General features: G+C 33.8%; 4 protein-coding genes across 4 annotated transcripts; 2 read left to right on the top strand and 2 right to left on the bottom strand.

Annotated features, from left to right (window-relative positions):
- On the top strand, window positions 7–5,927 carry LOC18589339 (2-methoxy-6-polyprenyl-1,4-benzoquinol methylase, mitochondrial). The gene is made up of 9 exons (XM_018127781.1): window positions 7–98; window positions 684–794; window positions 1,371–1,497; window positions 1,597–1,658; window positions 2,070–2,228; window positions 2,370–2,514; window positions 3,505–3,576; window positions 4,495–4,603; window positions 5,477–5,927. Exons 2-9 carry the CDS (start codon window positions 701–703, stop codon window positions 5,576–5,578), a joined length of 870 nt encoding a protein of 289 aa, XP_017983270.1. The 5' UTR covers window positions 7–98; window positions 684–700; the 3' UTR covers window positions 5,579–5,927.
- Window positions 6,998–7,632, bottom strand: LOC18589340 (defensin-like protein 182). Its single transcript, XM_018127118.1, has 2 exons — window positions 7,563–7,632; window positions 6,998–7,359 (listed from the first exon to the last, which is right to left on the bottom strand). Exons 1-2 carry the CDS (start codon window positions 7,618–7,620, stop codon window positions 7,034–7,036), a joined length of 384 nt encoding a protein of 127 aa, XP_017982607.1. The 5' UTR covers window positions 7,621–7,632; the 3' UTR covers window positions 6,998–7,033.
- LOC18589338 (UPF0690 protein C1orf52 homolog) lies at window positions 9,798–11,436 on the top strand. Its single transcript, XM_007014261.2, has 3 exons — window positions 9,798–9,929; window positions 10,039–10,190; window positions 10,785–11,436. The coding sequence occupies exons 2-3, from the start codon at window positions 10,055–10,057 to the stop codon at window positions 11,159–11,161; spliced, it is 513 nt and encodes a 170-aa protein (XP_007014323.1). The 5' UTR covers window positions 9,798–9,929; window positions 10,039–10,054; the 3' UTR covers window positions 11,162–11,436.
- On the bottom strand, window positions 12,289–14,152 carry LOC18589337 (GDSL esterase/lipase At1g29660). The gene is made up of 5 exons (XM_018128404.1): window positions 13,755–14,152; window positions 13,506–13,630; window positions 13,088–13,330; window positions 12,749–12,989; window positions 12,289–12,626 (listed from the first exon to the last, which is right to left on the bottom strand). Exons 1-5 carry the CDS (start codon window positions 14,008–14,010, stop codon window positions 12,340–12,342), a joined length of 1,152 nt encoding a protein of 383 aa, XP_017983893.1. The 5' UTR covers window positions 14,011–14,152; the 3' UTR covers window positions 12,289–12,339.

Here is a 16,509-nt window from a genome sequence, read left to right as displayed (position 1 = left end):
TTCAGAGGAAATCAGCCAAAAAAGAGAAAAAAAAAAAAAAAAAGGACATTTCACATCAGACCAACTCACTCACCCGCTGCACCATCGTTGAGGCAAAGGTCTTTTCTTTACTCTGCTTCTTATTTTTCTTTCAATGGGTTTTTCTTTTGAAGTTGTAACTTTGATTTCATGTTTTTCCTTTATGGGTCTCTTTTCCTTTTATTTATTTGTTTATATATTTTGCCTATTCTGTACTCTGGGTTTGTGGCGATGTTGTATGTTTTATTTGATTTCATATATTCAAGAATAGAATTTAGGAATGGGATCCCATTTCAGTGAGGACACAAGATTTTTGGTATTTTTTTGAATGATTTATTTGGTCCTTTTTCTGGGTTAATAAGGTTATGTTTCTTCAGTTAACTTAAATTTGTACCAACTGGGAATCTTATATAATACACCCACAGCTTGGAAATGGTATTATTCTTTTGAATATTGAGGGTTTTAGTTAAGCCAAACAACAAGGGATAGATGATATGTTTTCTCCAAATTTATTAGTTATTTTTCAATATTTCTCATACGAAACGTGCCCTTTTCATATTCATTGGCTAAAAGCCGTACGAATTTTATTTGTTCCATCTTGTTGAATATAGAGAACTCATGCAGCTTTAATTAGGAAGTGAATGTGAGTTTTCTTCTTTAACCAGGCAGTCCCTGTAGAAGAATGGCGCTCAGGCTGGTCACTAACAATTTCAGGAGTAAAATTTCATCCATGCTATCTTCTGCTTCTCTACTACATTCACATGCCACAAGTTTTGGTATCTCTCTACCACTTTCTTTCTCTACAGAAAATATATATATATATATTTTATGTAATTTTTACTATTCATTTTTTCAATCAATTGAATTGAACAGCTTAGAATATCTCTATATATTTTTCTAAGTCTGAATAGATGCCTTAATACTGCTGCCTGAGATTTTTTGCTTTTGTAGGTGCTTCTTCTTTTTCTTTTCTTTTTTTTATTCTTTTGTTTGTGCTGTGGAATGTGGAAATCTGAATTACTGCAGGCAACTTTAACTTTAGATGGAAATGTGACAGAGAGCTATATTTTGTAGCACACCAACCCTGAATTAGAGGGTTTGATGCTTAATAGGATATCCAAAGATGGGTCCATGAAAATTTGGGTTTGGGAAGTAGTTATGTGTTATAACCCAAAGGTGAACAATTGTTCCTATTACATATCTGCTACACATTCCATATCCATAAACCACAGTCATATTTGCTCTTAATTCTCAAACACTTCACCTTATACATGTTTTGGGGTTCCTTGAATTACCTTTTTTCATAATCATTGGCTCCTATGGAATGAAGCTTATTAGTGTTATATTTTCAGGATTTAAAGAAGTTCGAGAAGAAGAGAAAAGCCAAATGGTTGGTAAAGTCTTTAGCAATGTTGCTTCAAACTATGATATCATGAATGACTTGATGAGTGCCGGGTTACATAGACTATGGAAGGATAGGTTAGATCTTCTATGGCTCTTTCTACTTATTAGGATTTCCTTTTAGTCATCTGCTTTGCTTTTTCTGCATCGTTTTGTGACTACTGCTTAATTTACCAGACTTGTCTCCAAACTGAGCCCATTTCCAGGAATGAAACATCTTGATGTAGCTGGTGGAACAGGTAGGCTCGCATTCTGAAATAAAATATGTATTGCATTTGTTGCAGTGGAGAAAGCGTAGCCATTGGAAACAAGAAATATCTTATGGAAAACTGAAATATCTAAGAACTCAAAATTGAAAAAAAAAAAAAAAAGCTAAATGGTATAATTTTAAGACATGGATGATTAATTTGGACAGCTTAAGTACATTAAATAATACTTCTAGTAGGGTGTCCAGGGGAGTTTGAAGTTGGTTAATATTTAAGCTAATCATTAATGTGAAACTAAGCTCCTTTATAAGAAATTTATCTGTCCTTTTCTCTGATAAAACCAAAACGGGGCACGTTTCGGGGTGTCATTAGGCTTCATTCTATTTCCATGATCTATATTGAAATGCACATTTTGAGCTCTGGTTAAAAATGCTTAGTTTGCAGGTGATGTTGCTTTCAGGATTCTGGAAAGTATTAGCAGCATTAGACGCAGAGCATTGCAAGATCCACTCAATGATGGCTTACAGGAAGAAACTCAAATATATGTATGTGACATCAATCCAAACATGTTAAATGTTGGAAAAAAGCGCGCTGTCGAGAGAGGTGAATAAATGAATAAGCTTGCCATTGAATGAATTACCTAGAGGTGAAGAATTATTGAGGAGGGGAAATTTCACCCCACTTTTCGTGGATACCCTAATTCTTTTCTTTATTTCTGTTTTCCCCATTACTTTGTGCTTATAGGTCTTGGAGAAGACAAATCTCTCACATGGGTGCAAGGCGATGCAGAAGCGTTAAGTTTTGGGGATAATTCAATGGATGGTTACACCATTGCATTTGGAATTAGGAACGTTACTCACATAGAGAAAGTTCTTGATGAAGCTAATAGGTAACATTACAACATTTTTGGCCTCCTTTTTCCATGGTTCACAGTAGCATTTGATCCGTGGATCTGATATATTTTAATTTCCTCTAAGAAATTAAACCAATGTAAAGTAGTTAGAGAAACCTGTTTTATAACTTGGATACAAAGGGGACATTTTCATCCTTGTGATCAACATCAATCATGAGTTTAGGTATGTCTATGGGCAAGAGAGTCTGAAATTGAATACATGTTTTACCTTTTAAGCCCTGTTGAACATATATGCATATGTATATATAAATTTCTCACTTTTGGTGAAGTAAACTTTAGAAATACATACTTAGCTGTTCAACCAATGCTCGAAGAAGGAAGGATGTAACTGCCAGATTGTGGCATGAATTCATGGGGCTAACAAATTGCCCAGGAGCATCCATGTGTATGCCCTAGAGTTTGTTGTTTGCTCCAAACCAGTTTAAGTGTTATATGAATTATGAAGATAACTACAAAATATTGTAATTGAAGTATGAAGTTGACTTGATCATTAGAACTTGCTGCAGTTTTGGTGCAGGTGTAATTCTAGGTCCATAATTCAGCTATAAATTATCTCTTTTAACTTTTATATCATCCAGTAGACTCTGAATTGAAATTAATTATGTTCTGTGTCATACTCGTGAAGCTGCTTGTATGCAAAGAGATATATTGTTCCACTGCCAGCTTCTTTTTCTTTGTTCTTGACCTCATAATTCTGAGAACTCACTGCTGATTTTTGTAGATGTAGTCATAATGGTTTCAGCAATAAACTTTTCGTTCTTTTCTTTTAATTGGATGACTGACCGTGAATTTAAATTTAACAATACTTGGTGTCATACTTGTGAACCCACTTGTATGCAATGTGATACTGTTTCGTTGCTAGCATTGTTTTCCTGGTTATTTTACAAATAAAAATTGGTTCTTTTGCATAACTGAATGTGGTTTGTGTTATAATTTATATAATGCTAGCTTCTTTCTGTCACTCAGGGTTTTGAAACGGGGGGGCAGATTTCTTTGTCTTGAACTGAGCCATGTTGAAGTTCCTGTATTTAAGGAATTGTGAGTATCCTTCACAGTTTTCATTTAGATCAGAGCTATTTTGATAAGAAGATTTTAAACATATACCATGAGTAAAAGTGGCTTAGGCGGTGTGAAACCTAGAAACTAAAAGCTTGAGAATCTTTCTTGTTCTCTTTTGGACAAGCAAAGCTTGAGAATCTTGAAAATTAAACTTGAACAAAAAAAAAGATCGGTTAGATAACTGAAGTTGAAAATAATTATTGATTGCAATTTGTAGATTAGTTGTTATAGAAGTAAATGGTATGATTAACCTAAAATTGCACGTCAAATAGAAGCTAGTCATATTAAAAACCTAGTAGATAATTGGAATTAATATAGAGATATCATAGTTTATAAGCAATGCCTTTTTATTCTCTTAGTCATATGGTTGATCGCATTTCTTGATGTCCATGATTTGGTAGCTCGAGATGGCTATCTCTTATTCTCCGACCCCCCCTCCCCCCCACCCAACAAAAAAATAAGGTGAATTGACAGCTTGGAAATTTATCTAATTTCTTAGAGTCGTCTGATATCCTCCATTTTTACCAAAGTGGTTACTCCTTTTTTATCAAACCACTTAATCAATGGTGCGCTTCTCTGTGAATTTTGAAGTGGTAACTCAGAACCACTTGAAGTTCAGATGTCATGTCTCTTGATCGGTGTTTATTTTCTTTAGACTCAACTAGTGCACATGCTAACAAGCTTCAGAAAAATAGTAAGAATTTTATTTCAAGTTACAGCTGGCAATGATCAATCTTGTTTGGTTTCACCATTCATGTGACAAACTATTTCACAACTAGTCTTAATGGAGCTTTCTTTCAACTCTATTTTTTTTTTCTGTATACTTTTCAGAGTTTTATCAGTCAAGAGTAACTTTAGCCTTATTTAAGGCTTGGTTTTTATTCTCCCCTTGTGCAGGTATGATTTTTATTCTTTCTCTGTTATTCCACAACTGGGAGAGCTTGTCGCAGGTGATCGAGAATCTTACCAGTACCTGGTTGAGAGTATCCGCCGTTTTCCACCACAGGTCATAATTTTGTCCTTTATACCTTATTACGACTTCTGAGTATGCAATTAGTCAAAGGATTTTGTTACCTGAAAAAATGAGTTGCTTTGTAAAGATGGCTTTTTTAAAAAAAAATGTTTGGGCCCCATAATTTGGCTATAAAATGGGGTTATTGCATCAAGGTGGGCTTGTTGTATTACTAGAAAACATGATGTAAGACAGTATATATATATTGAAGATAATGATCAAAGTAGATGACTCATCTTGAACGGTACATGGCTGGAAATTGGTTTAAGAGGTTAGTTGGAAGTTTTAGATTCAAATCTTGTCAAGGGAAATAAAGAATGGAAGTGATAGAAAAGAGCATGACTTAAAATTATAAGTGTTCATAGTTTCTTTGGGCCTTTATCAACGCATTTATGAATATTTTGTTCCTTTAATCAATAGTTTAAAATTGTTACCTCCTATGGTTCTGAATTTTTCTTTGTTATGTCCTTCAACATTTTTTGTACCTTTCCTTGCCAACCAACCCCTAGAAAAAGAGTATGTTTAGAAAGTTAATTCATTCATTGGAAGTATTTGGTAACTCCTGCACTGCTTCTTTGAAAACTTTCGTCGTGAGGGAAATAGAGTGTTATGACTGCAGACAAATAGTTTCTATTGAAAGTCAGCTAATGGGCATCTAGATAGACAGACATCTCTCCAAAAATTAAGCTTTCTACTTCTTGAAGACAAAATAACTTCCTGTTAACACAGCTTAGGAAACCAACTTGAACATAAAATGTGAAAAATCTAGAAATCTCATTACAAGTGAGTTACTTATTTCCAGTTCGTTATTGACATGATGCTAATTCCTGTTTCAATCTAATTTTTCATAAATAATTATGAATGCAGGAGAAATTTGCTTCAATGATTGCGGAAGCAGGATTTCAGAAGGTTGAGTATGAAAATCTGGTTGGGGGAGTGGTTGCCATTCACTCTGGTTTAAAAATTTGAAGGCGTACAAGTTTTGGTCCAACCTTTTCAGTAATCAATTATGATTCAAAGTTTTGTGACTAACTGATGCTGCTTGCTTGCTTCATCTTGGATTAGATGGCATGGCAGATTGAGTAGGATATAAATTTAAGCATGTTGATCTGATATGCATTTTTTCGTTTTTTGTCTACTTAGGCAAGGAAGTTATTTGTATAGCAGTTGACGTGAAATAAATGTTCCTCTAAAGATAGCCTATTGAAATGCAAACTTTGAAGATTCCAGCCTTTTATGTTGGAACATTTTTGAAACATTCCAGCTTAAGGCTGTGTTTTTGGCTTCACTGCTTGAATGAAATTAAAGTTAAAAATCTGCTACATCATGTCGTAGGTTTATCAAAGTACTGTGGTCACCTTGACCATGTGATCTAAACTATATGTTTCAAGAAACCTCTGCTTTTTTCTCTTTGGTTGCATGAGGAGACTAATTGGGTCTTGAGTTATCATTAATATAATAAAGGACCATTTTCTCTCATCTCATTAATTTTACATTTCTAATCTTAAGACTTGAACTCAATATTTCCAAGCCATATTCTCAAGTTCTATCTATTGGAATGTTTACACAAGAAAATATTGATGATAGGAGACAGTAACATCTTGAAGACACGTATCTATTCATCTTTGAATATATTTTTTCAAATAAATTTCGGGGTTATTTGCATTTTGATACATAAATTATGGAAATATTGTCGATTTTGTATTTAAAAAGAAAAATTTACAATGAATCTTGAGGCAATTTTAATAACCCAAAATAGTCCATAAACTAGAAAGATAATTAATAATAAAGCTAATAATGACATCTAATCTTAATCATATTGTTTTATTTCACTTTGATGTAGATATTAGATGGATATGAAAAGGACAATATGACTTGACTCAAAATGCAGCTGAAGTAGACTATAAATTCCTTTTTCAAACCACTTTGTTGGATACTACTTAAGTTTCCTATAAACCTCAAAAGTAACTCAATTGGAAAACTTCACTTAAAAGTTTCATAAAACTATAATGTAGATATAGCAGAATAATAAACCGAACTTTGTTACGACCTGAAGATGGAAAGGGGGGTATGTGTCCCCACACAGAGGAGCATTAACAGAACAAAGCCCACATCGGCAATCTACCGGCGTAGTCATAACTGACATCAACCCGAAAAAACTTGGACAGGAGGAGACAAGTAAGAAGCCATACAATACAGCATATCCTGCAGAAAGATCATCACAAGACAGCCCAGATTTGGCATCCATAACAACCAAAACTCTGCCTATTTATATCTCAACAATGAATCCCGTCATGCCACAGCATCCAGGTTGGGACATTCAAGACCCAACACAGAGAGACAACTCACCAAGTTTTGACACCACCAGCCTCACTTGCCGTTTTATTTTTATTATAAATTCTCAATACAAATATGTATATATTTCTAACAATTAAAATAGCAAATACACTGATTATAAACTATTGGTCCAGGCCCACTGCAAACGCCATGACCATCTTGAAGCCCCCCGAATAAATATGCACAATGTTGCTCACAGCATTGATCATTGCAAGCAGCACTGCAGGGTCCAATCCCCACATTGCATCTTTTCTGTTTCAGTGGTGATAAACCATCGCTTTCATACATAGATTTGCATCTTGCCACATTTGAAGACATGTCACATGAACATCCTTTCCCATTCGAATGCTTTGAATTGCAACGGTCATCACAAGGGCCCATATCTTCTTCACATTGTGCACCATTCACCAGTACTGGTAACCTTATTCCTATTCAACGCATCATAATGAAAACAGTACTTAAAATACTATAAACAAAATTTTTTTGAATATTACTCCATTGAGTATGAAAATTATTGGAGAAAAATTCTATTGAATCATATATTTTTCGTTTCAGTCTGATTAAGAATCGATGCAATCGAATCCACTTGATGCATGTAGTTAAAGTAGAAAAATACCTGAGATGAATACAAGGAGGGTGAGGAAAATGCAAAAAAGTTGGAACAACTTGACCATTTTGCTTCAACTTTCAATGCCTTGAGGCTTTGTGGTTTCCAGAATTTTGATGAACTTATAGAGAAACGAAAAGAAAAGAAAGGAGGAATGGGGTGGTCCACTGCATCAAATGCATGTAATTAATATTGTTTGGAATTTTCTGTTAAGCATCAAATCTCTACTAGTTGGTATCTATAATCATAAAGAAAAATGAACTGTTATCACTAATATTGCAAACTAATTATGGATAATGTTTACCTGGCATAATTTCTTGAATAAAATGAAGAATTTTATTTTATTTTTAATTTTTTTTGTCAACAGTAGGTCCGCAAAACCATGGATTATCCAGTGAGAATAATTTTATCTTTGTACATCTCAACTCACTTCTTAAATTTGAATTAGAATTTTACAAATTGAAATTCTAAATTGACATAATATTTAAAAAAAAATCATAATGAATATGTATAACTGACTTTAGCATAAATTAGCAATGAATTGAATTCAATACCATCAAACAATAATGAAGAGAGTTAAGGCTCCAAATTAAGCTTGAAATTCTCCAGAGAATTCGTCTTTGCGGCTTGCTTTTTTATTTTGAAAAATCTTGCTGAACTCCTTTTAAAATTTGATTTTCATTGTGATAGTTGCAGAATGCCTTATGATGAAACGAGATAATAAAACGTTTCATTTGTTTGCTAAAAAATTTTGAATTAATGTGTGACCATAAAATTATAAAAATAAATAAATTAAGTGAAATATTCTAAGTGTGATTCGAACATGACATGAAAGTCCATAGTTAAACTTTTTGGGGAGGGAGATTCGAACCTTGCTCTTCTAAACAGGAAATAATGTACCAACCAATGAACCAAATGCTCAGATGCTTGTTAGGGTTCCATTTACTTGCACTATGTATAAAAAAAAATGATCTCATCGATCCATCAATATTTATAGACGAACTGCAGATCGAACAACAACTATTTGGTAGATGAAATTATATCGACAGGATTGGAGCTGTCTGTATTTAGTTAGTAATGAATTAACGTTAAGCAAATAAAAAATCATCAACATTAATGATTAAATATCATGTGGATAATTTACTTTATTGGTAGAATATTTGAGTGATAATTTTATTGACAGAATATTCGAAAGGTAATGTTAGTTTAGGATACTCTAAATTTACCAATGAAAATTCTGTCAATAAATTATCATATATCAGTGAAACACTTACCGTTAATAATGACACTTGTTATCTTATTTTTAACAAATGGTAATGTATATTATATTATTACTTAATAGACTTGTCTATGGACTGAGCTACCCCTCTAGCTTGTCGGCTTGGTCCAACTCAAGTCGGCTTCGGATATTATCTTATTAACAAAATATTAGTTTTTAATTAATTTTAATTTTTAAATATATTTATAAACGTTTAATTATTAATAATATAATTTTTTAATATTAATAAAAAATTTAATTTAAAAGATGGACCGAACAAGAATTTGATTCATGACACCTCTACTACTTACTATTTTTAATTTTTTTTTTCGTAAAAACAAATCAAATTAACTTATCTAAAATTGAAATTTAAGTTTTAAAAGCTTAGATTAGCTTTTTCATATTCATTATGTCCAATTATCATCTTCACATTAACATTAGATCAAATTAATTATCAATTACGTAGTAATAAATGTCAAGGTTGTTTATAATTTTCAAGTGTTAAGATTAGGCATATTATTATATAATCATACGAAGTTGTTCATCACATCATCCTATTAAATATATTATGGATACAATACATGCATCTTTAATTCTAATTGAATCAAAAGGGTAAATTCAAATACAAATAGAATCAAATTTAAAAGCTCAAACATAAAATTTTGTGCTATTTAGAATGTATATATTAATATGCTAATTTGAGACCTTACATTTATTTTTATATAGATTATCATTAATTTCCACCATTAAAATTGGATACTTTTATCAAATTTTATATCTAAAAAGATTTTTTTGTTAAATATAGAAAAAAATTAGTAAATAATTGATATAAGGCAATCTAAAGGTCCAAAACTTGAATTGTTGGCCACGTGTAGTTTGCCTTCCCCCCTCAAATTTTGTATGTCTTTCTTTTTCTTTCTATTTTTAAATAAAATGCAGCGTCGATTTATAAATTACGAAAAATGTTGTTGGATGTGGCCTTGCCCACGTGACTTATAAGACGTGAATCAGTGTGTTACCGGTGTGGGCTTTTAAAACGATAAACATCTAATTTCTGTTATCCCCTTCCTCCCAAAACCCTAAACAGTCGACAGCCCCCCCAATCAAGGGATAATCAGGTTTTGCTAATTCTCTCTCTTCCTTCAATTTTTTAATTGGTGATTTTGAATTTGTAATCTTAATAAATTATATCCTGGTTTAACAGTTTTTTTTTTTATTTCTTTTTAGATTAAAGTTTGATGTGATGAAGAGGGCAATGCCTTGGAACGATGATGAGGAAAATGATTCATCATCTTCTGATGAATCATCATCTTCAAATTCAGACTCTGAAGCTGAAGATGGACCTCCCAACACCAAGTCTAAGAAATCATCTCAATCTGGTATCTTACTCTCTTTTTCTCTTTTTTGTCTTGAATTTTTTTCGGCTTTTCCTTCTTTTTCCGTTTTATAATTGAATTCAATGGAATTGATATCTGCCTCGACTCGTAGGTACTTAAATCACGATAAAAATGAGCAATGCTTCTGTGTGTGTGTGTGTGTATGTATATTGGAATATCTCTATCTTCCGTTTAGGAACCACATTTGTTGTTAGGTAGCAGTATCATAATTTTGCTTACTAGTTTGTACAACGAAGGGACCCAAGGATGTCTACTCATAGTAATGTTATCAGTAGTAACAAGACAAAGAAATCTGAAAGTTCACTAATCTTCTCACTCGTGCCTACTAAGCAAAAATCTTACCTAATGCTCCAACACATATCCACACCTAACACCCACACCTAAGTCTGAGCATTATAAATTTTTTCCGTACAATGGCATGAATATTGTACTGATAAGGTTTGAGTTATATCAACTGAAATTGTGCCTGTCAATTGCAAATTTCTTTGGTATTTTCTCCTTTGAAATATATTTTTATGTATTTCTGACCTAAGAAAAAAGATACCTGGTTTACCTTTATTAGCTGTATATGTACAGCAAAGCCTGGGAAACAAAAGAGTGCTGCTTTGCATTTTGAAGCATTGAAGCGGCATGGCTATAAGGGAGGGCTATCTGTCCTAAATGTGCCTCCTCCAAAAGAGAAGCCAGACTGGTCTTGGTCTAATGGCAAAGAAGGTCGTGAAACCAGGGAGGTTAAAGAATCTTTTGAAGACAGACAGAAAACAAGAGCTGCAATATTGGATGCAGAGGAGCTGGCTAATGTACAAACTCGAAAAGAGAAGCAGAATGTTTCTTTTTCACAGAAGGAGAAGCGGAAAAGAGAACTTGGTCAAGCTAGTAGGGGGAAGAATTATGTTGAAGAAGAGAAGAGGTTGCTAAGGGACCGTGGCATCTATTCTGGTTTTGATACTTGATCTGTGGTGGTGCGGGTAGGCATGAAGTTTCTCATCTTGTGTGCGATGTAGAAGACTTGTAATATACATGAGCTTTTTTCATTCTGTATGGGATCTAGAAGACTTACTATATGGAACCTCTCTGATGTTAAGACATTCGGTTGTAAAATCTATTTGGTAGTTTTTGAGAAAAGCAGGTTCCATATTTGTTGTATCCTAACGATGCTTAATGATCTTACAGGACATTTATAAAGTCACTGAAATTAACAGCATGTGTGGTTGGTATTTGAATTTAATGGCTAGCTCAAGTCCGGGGCAATTGGCTATTACCTACCTAAAACCAAGGCTGAAGCATCCCTCTATTAACTTTCTAGATTTGTCCTAGATGGAAATGAACGGAGTGCGACTATATCTTGCCAATTCTAGTCTCAAACTGTGGATTTTGTTGTAAGCAAGTTTGCGTTAGACTCTGTTGATGTGCTCTCATGTTCCTCTTAAGTGTAAAATGCTGTCCTTTAGATTGATCATTTGTTCAGACGGTTCTGTTCTAACGGATGAGAATGCTGTTATGAATTCTAACTATCACTTTCTTTTCTTGTGGAATGGTCATAATATAGGTTTAAACGCCAGAAGTAGTTCCTGGTGGAGGAGCAGGATGTGATTGCAGCAAACTTTCAATTCCCAATTATCTGTTTGAAAAGTTCTCTACCTTTCCTTTCAAGGACTAGGTGAAACATGAACACGTGTTGTTTCCTTCTCATCATTTTAGAGGATAAATAATTCAAGTTTGGGAAAAGTTGCAACTTCCCTGTATGCTGAGAGAAGGTTCTAGTTATGGATTTTTGATCTTACAATTACTGCAGGACTATTGAGGAAATTACTTTGTTGCTTCACCAGGAAGTATTCGCCCCTAGATTCTAAAATGTGCCACACCGTTACCGATAGGCTCTACACTGTAACTTTGATAATCTTAAGGAAATTTCCAAAACAAAAACAACATTGTCTGTCATTAGAGGTTGTCACCGGAGGTTGCTTGACCCTAGTTTTAAATATCTGTTCAAAATTAAGCATCATGCACATCATGTAAATCCATGACTTTCAGTTTCATTCAGATAAAATGAGGCAATTGTCTGAAGCATGGTTCTTTATTTCTTAGACGAGGGACTAAATATTACAACCATTCAAACTAACAGATAAGATTACAAGACGATACGAGAACTTTCTCCCACTACACTCCATGGACAGTCATCATCTCCTTCATCGTCGCTCTGCAGTTGTGCCAGCTTCTGAATATTGAGGGGATAAGCTTGGGTACTAGATTGACTAGTGTAAGCCTCTGTTGCAATGAGCAAATTCCAAGCGTCCGAAGGATGGACTGCATCCCAAAAGACATACTGACTTCGATCAGCACATGGCTCTGAATCAGGGATACAAAGCTCTCCATCACTCCCTACTTGGCAGCAGCTAGCATTCGTCACTGTAAAACCTGGAAAAAGATAAAAAAGAACAATGGAAGAAAACTTTTTAAGTTGTTCATTGTATGATGAAAGTTCCAATATTCTGTTGTATTGCTGCAACAAGAAGAGAAAAGAAAAAGGGCAACATTACCGAGTGAGTTTGCAGTGTCAGTTCCAGAAGGATTTAGATAGGTAAATGTAGCATCGGTTAGGTTGCTATTGAGTTCATCAACAAGTGATATAAGCCTCTCATTGAAAAGTTGGGCAGCATTGTCCAATTTTTCTACGCAGAGAGAGCCATTCGTTCCGTACACCGCCATTGCATTTGGAGTACAGCCTATCGAACCAATTCCGAACAGGGCAAGCATCCTTGCTCCATCATTATACAGAGTCTAGTGGTCAGCAAAAAAACAGTAATCAGGCGTGAGAATTCTTATATCAATATAGTAACCTAAGCCCCCCCCTCCCCTTTTTTTTCTACTATTGAAACCTTTATTTGCTGTGAATATTGTTCAATGAGGTATGCAGCATATTGGTCTGGAGTGTATAACCGGCTTGTGTTGTAGAACTCCGGTATGAAATAATTGTTGAGGTAGTCATTGCTGCCGATTTGGACCGCATATATGCATTTGCTAAGAAGCTTTGAAGCTGAACATTTTCCCAATATCTCACCCATTGTTGAGATTATAATTTGGTGGTTGCTTAGCTGCTTGTTCATGCTTATTCGATCACCCTGCCCAGTATAAAGACAGGAATAGCATTTTTAGATGTTGACTCCATTGAGCTACCGACTTTTTTTTTTATTTTTTATTTTAAAAAGAAAAATAATTAAGTGAACAAGGGCGTTGCAAGATGATGAGGTGCAAATTTATTGTCATTGTGACCCCATGAATACCGCATATGATTACCAGTTGTTCTCCAGTTTCATTAAGAATTCCTGCCGAACCAGATGCATAATTCACACCTTTGAGAATCTCTATGCCTCTTGCAGTGGCAAACGGAGGGATAAATTCTTCGAAATCCAGTAGTTGAACTGTCATTGTATTATATTAATACAGAAAGCTTTGTATTACATTAAAAGACACAAGCAAATAGTTCTATATATCACAAACAGTTGTTATATAGTATCTTGTATATATAGGGAAGAAAAGTCAAACCAATGATATCCTGCATGGTTCGGCCATTAGTAAACCTTCCGGTGGGTCCTCGAGGAAAATCGATCCCATAAGGCGCATAATTTACTTTGGCTGTCGTCGCAAGGTTGTTGTTGTTTCCGTCATCCGACAATGAGTCCCCGAAGATGAAGTAGCAGGGCACCTGCGGCTCTGCATTAGCGCAGTCGTGAAAGTTTGTCGCTAACAAAAAGGAAACAGGCAGCAGCCACCATGGCTGAAACTTAGATGCCAATGCCATTGAGTACTAAACTGAAGAGGGCAGCAAAATGAGATGGAAGGTAGAATTATAGAACAAGTGAAGCAGAAAAAAGGAAATATAAAGGGTGAGAGAGATGAAAGGTAGGACCAAAGAGGAAAGGTAGGTTGAGGCCAGCAAGTGAGGGAGATGGTTTATTTGGTAACAGTCAGCAATAATCAACAGGAACAACGTACATAAGCACAAGGAAGACGAAAGCGTTGAATTATAAAACGTGACTGATCTATATATATATATATATTAATATCTGACCAGTCATTGTATTAATTACTCCATCTACCTACACTTTTTGTATTTGTCTGGATACCTTCTCCTCTAGCTTTGTGAGCAAAGTTTGCAGACCTAAAGTTTTTGTGATCCTTTTGATATTAATAGATGATCAATATTATACTATTTGTGTTGCATTTAAATGTGGTGTAACTATGTTAATTATTTATGAATAATTAATACATACTTAATTTAATTAATATTTAATATTGTTTTGTTATTTTTAATTATAATTGAAAAATATATTTATTAAATTATCATTTTAATAATTGGGATATGTTATGAAAAATAACTTAAAATAACAAATAAAAATAACTGAAAGAATAATTAAAGATAAGAAAGAAGGTATTTAGGGGGAGAAAAGAGATTTTATTGAAGTGTGTGTTTACAAATGAGCTGAGAGGGCTATTTCTAGGTAAATAATCCCTTTTTATTGATAGAATTTACAAGATGAAGATAACACTTAGAGATTATATGGATTAAATCATAATCCAATCTAATTTACATCAAATCTAGATATAAATAGAATAAATGAATATTCACAAAAATATTCATAACACTCCCTCTTGAATATCTATTGTATTAAGAATATGCCTCGTTAAAATCTTACAAGGAAAAAATCTCATGGAAAAAAATTCGAGTGAAGGAAAAAGAGTACATCATTCTTTTTAAGAATACGCTTATGAAATACTGCCTCATTAAAAACCTTATCAAGAAAAACCTAGTGGGAAAAACCTTGATGAAGGAAAAGAGTACAGTGCGTATTTTACTCTCCCTGACAACTGCATTATTTAAGATCTTTAAAACGGCACATCTCAATCTTTTGTACCAACTTTTCGAATGTTGCAGTAAGAAGGGCTTTAATAAACAAATATGCTAGATTGTCACTTGAACGAATTTGTTGAATACTAATATCACCCTTTTCTTGGAGGCCATGAGTGAAAAAGAATTTTGGCAAAATATGTTTTATTCGATCATCTTTAATGTATCATTCCTTTAACTATGCTATGCAAGTAGTATTATCCTCGTATAATGTTGTTGGAATTTCTTTCTTGGTTGACAAACCACACATTTCTCGAATATGTTGAGTTACAGATCTTAACCAGACACATTTATGACTTGCCTCATTAATTGCTAAAATTTTTGCATGGTTAGAAGAAGTAACAACTATAGTTTGGTTTACAGAATGCCATGAAATAGTTGTACCTCCATATGTGAATAAGTAACTTGTTTGGAATTGAGCTTTATGTGGATATGATAAATATCCTGCATCTGCATAACCAATTAAATCTGATTTTAATGCATTTGAATAATATAAGCCCATATTCATTATTCCTCGAAGATATCGAAGTATATGTTTAATTCCATTACAATTTCTTCAAGTTGGAGAAGAACTATATCTTGCTAATAAATTTACAGCAAATGAAATATTAGGTCGTGTATTGCTAGCAAGATACATTAATGCTCTAATTGCACTAAGATATGGTACTTCAGGACCAAAAAGTTCTTCATTATCCTCACGAGATCGAAAAGGGTCTTTTTTTACATCTAATGATCTTACAACCATTAGTGAACTCAATGGATGTGCTATATAAAATCGTTTTAGCATTTTTGCTATATAATTAGACTGATGGACAAAAATTCTATTTGTCAAGTGTTCAATCTGAAGACCTAAACAAAACTTTATTTTTCCAAGGTCTTTCATCTCAAATTCTTTCTTTAAATAATCCACGGCTTTTGATAACTCTACAGGAGTACCAATAATGTTTATATCATCAACATAAACAACAATTATCACAAATTTAGATATGAATCTTTTTATAAAAACACATGAGCATATAGGATCATTTTTATAGCCTTCTTTCGACATATATTCACTAAAGCGATTATACCACATGCATCCGGATTGTTTTAATCCGTATAAAGATTTATTTAATTTGATCGAATAAATTTTCCAAGATTTCAAATTTTGTGCTTTAGGCAACTTAAATCCTTTAGGGATTTTCATATAAATATCATTATCAAGTGAGCTGTCACGACCCGGAACTCCCATCGAGCCAGTGACAACCGCCGCGACGTCCCGATAAGCACCCATTACCCCGAATGCCGATCGAAACCCCGCAAGAGCTTAGCATCAACTTCCGCATCTCCCCGCTGAGCGACAGTTATTAAATCTCGCATTTCAAGAAAACATAAGTTGTTTCAAACTCAAAA

This window comes from Theobroma cacao, chromosome 9 (assembly GCF_000208745.1).
Source record: "Theobroma cacao cultivar B97-61/B2 chromosome 9, Criollo_cocoa_genome_V2, whole genome shotgun sequence".
Taxonomy (NCBI): Eukaryota; Viridiplantae; Streptophyta; class Magnoliopsida; order Malvales; family Malvaceae; genus Theobroma; species Theobroma cacao.
The sequence above is the reverse complement of the archived record's forward strand: the minus strand, read 5'-3'. Positions and strand labels throughout refer to the sequence as shown.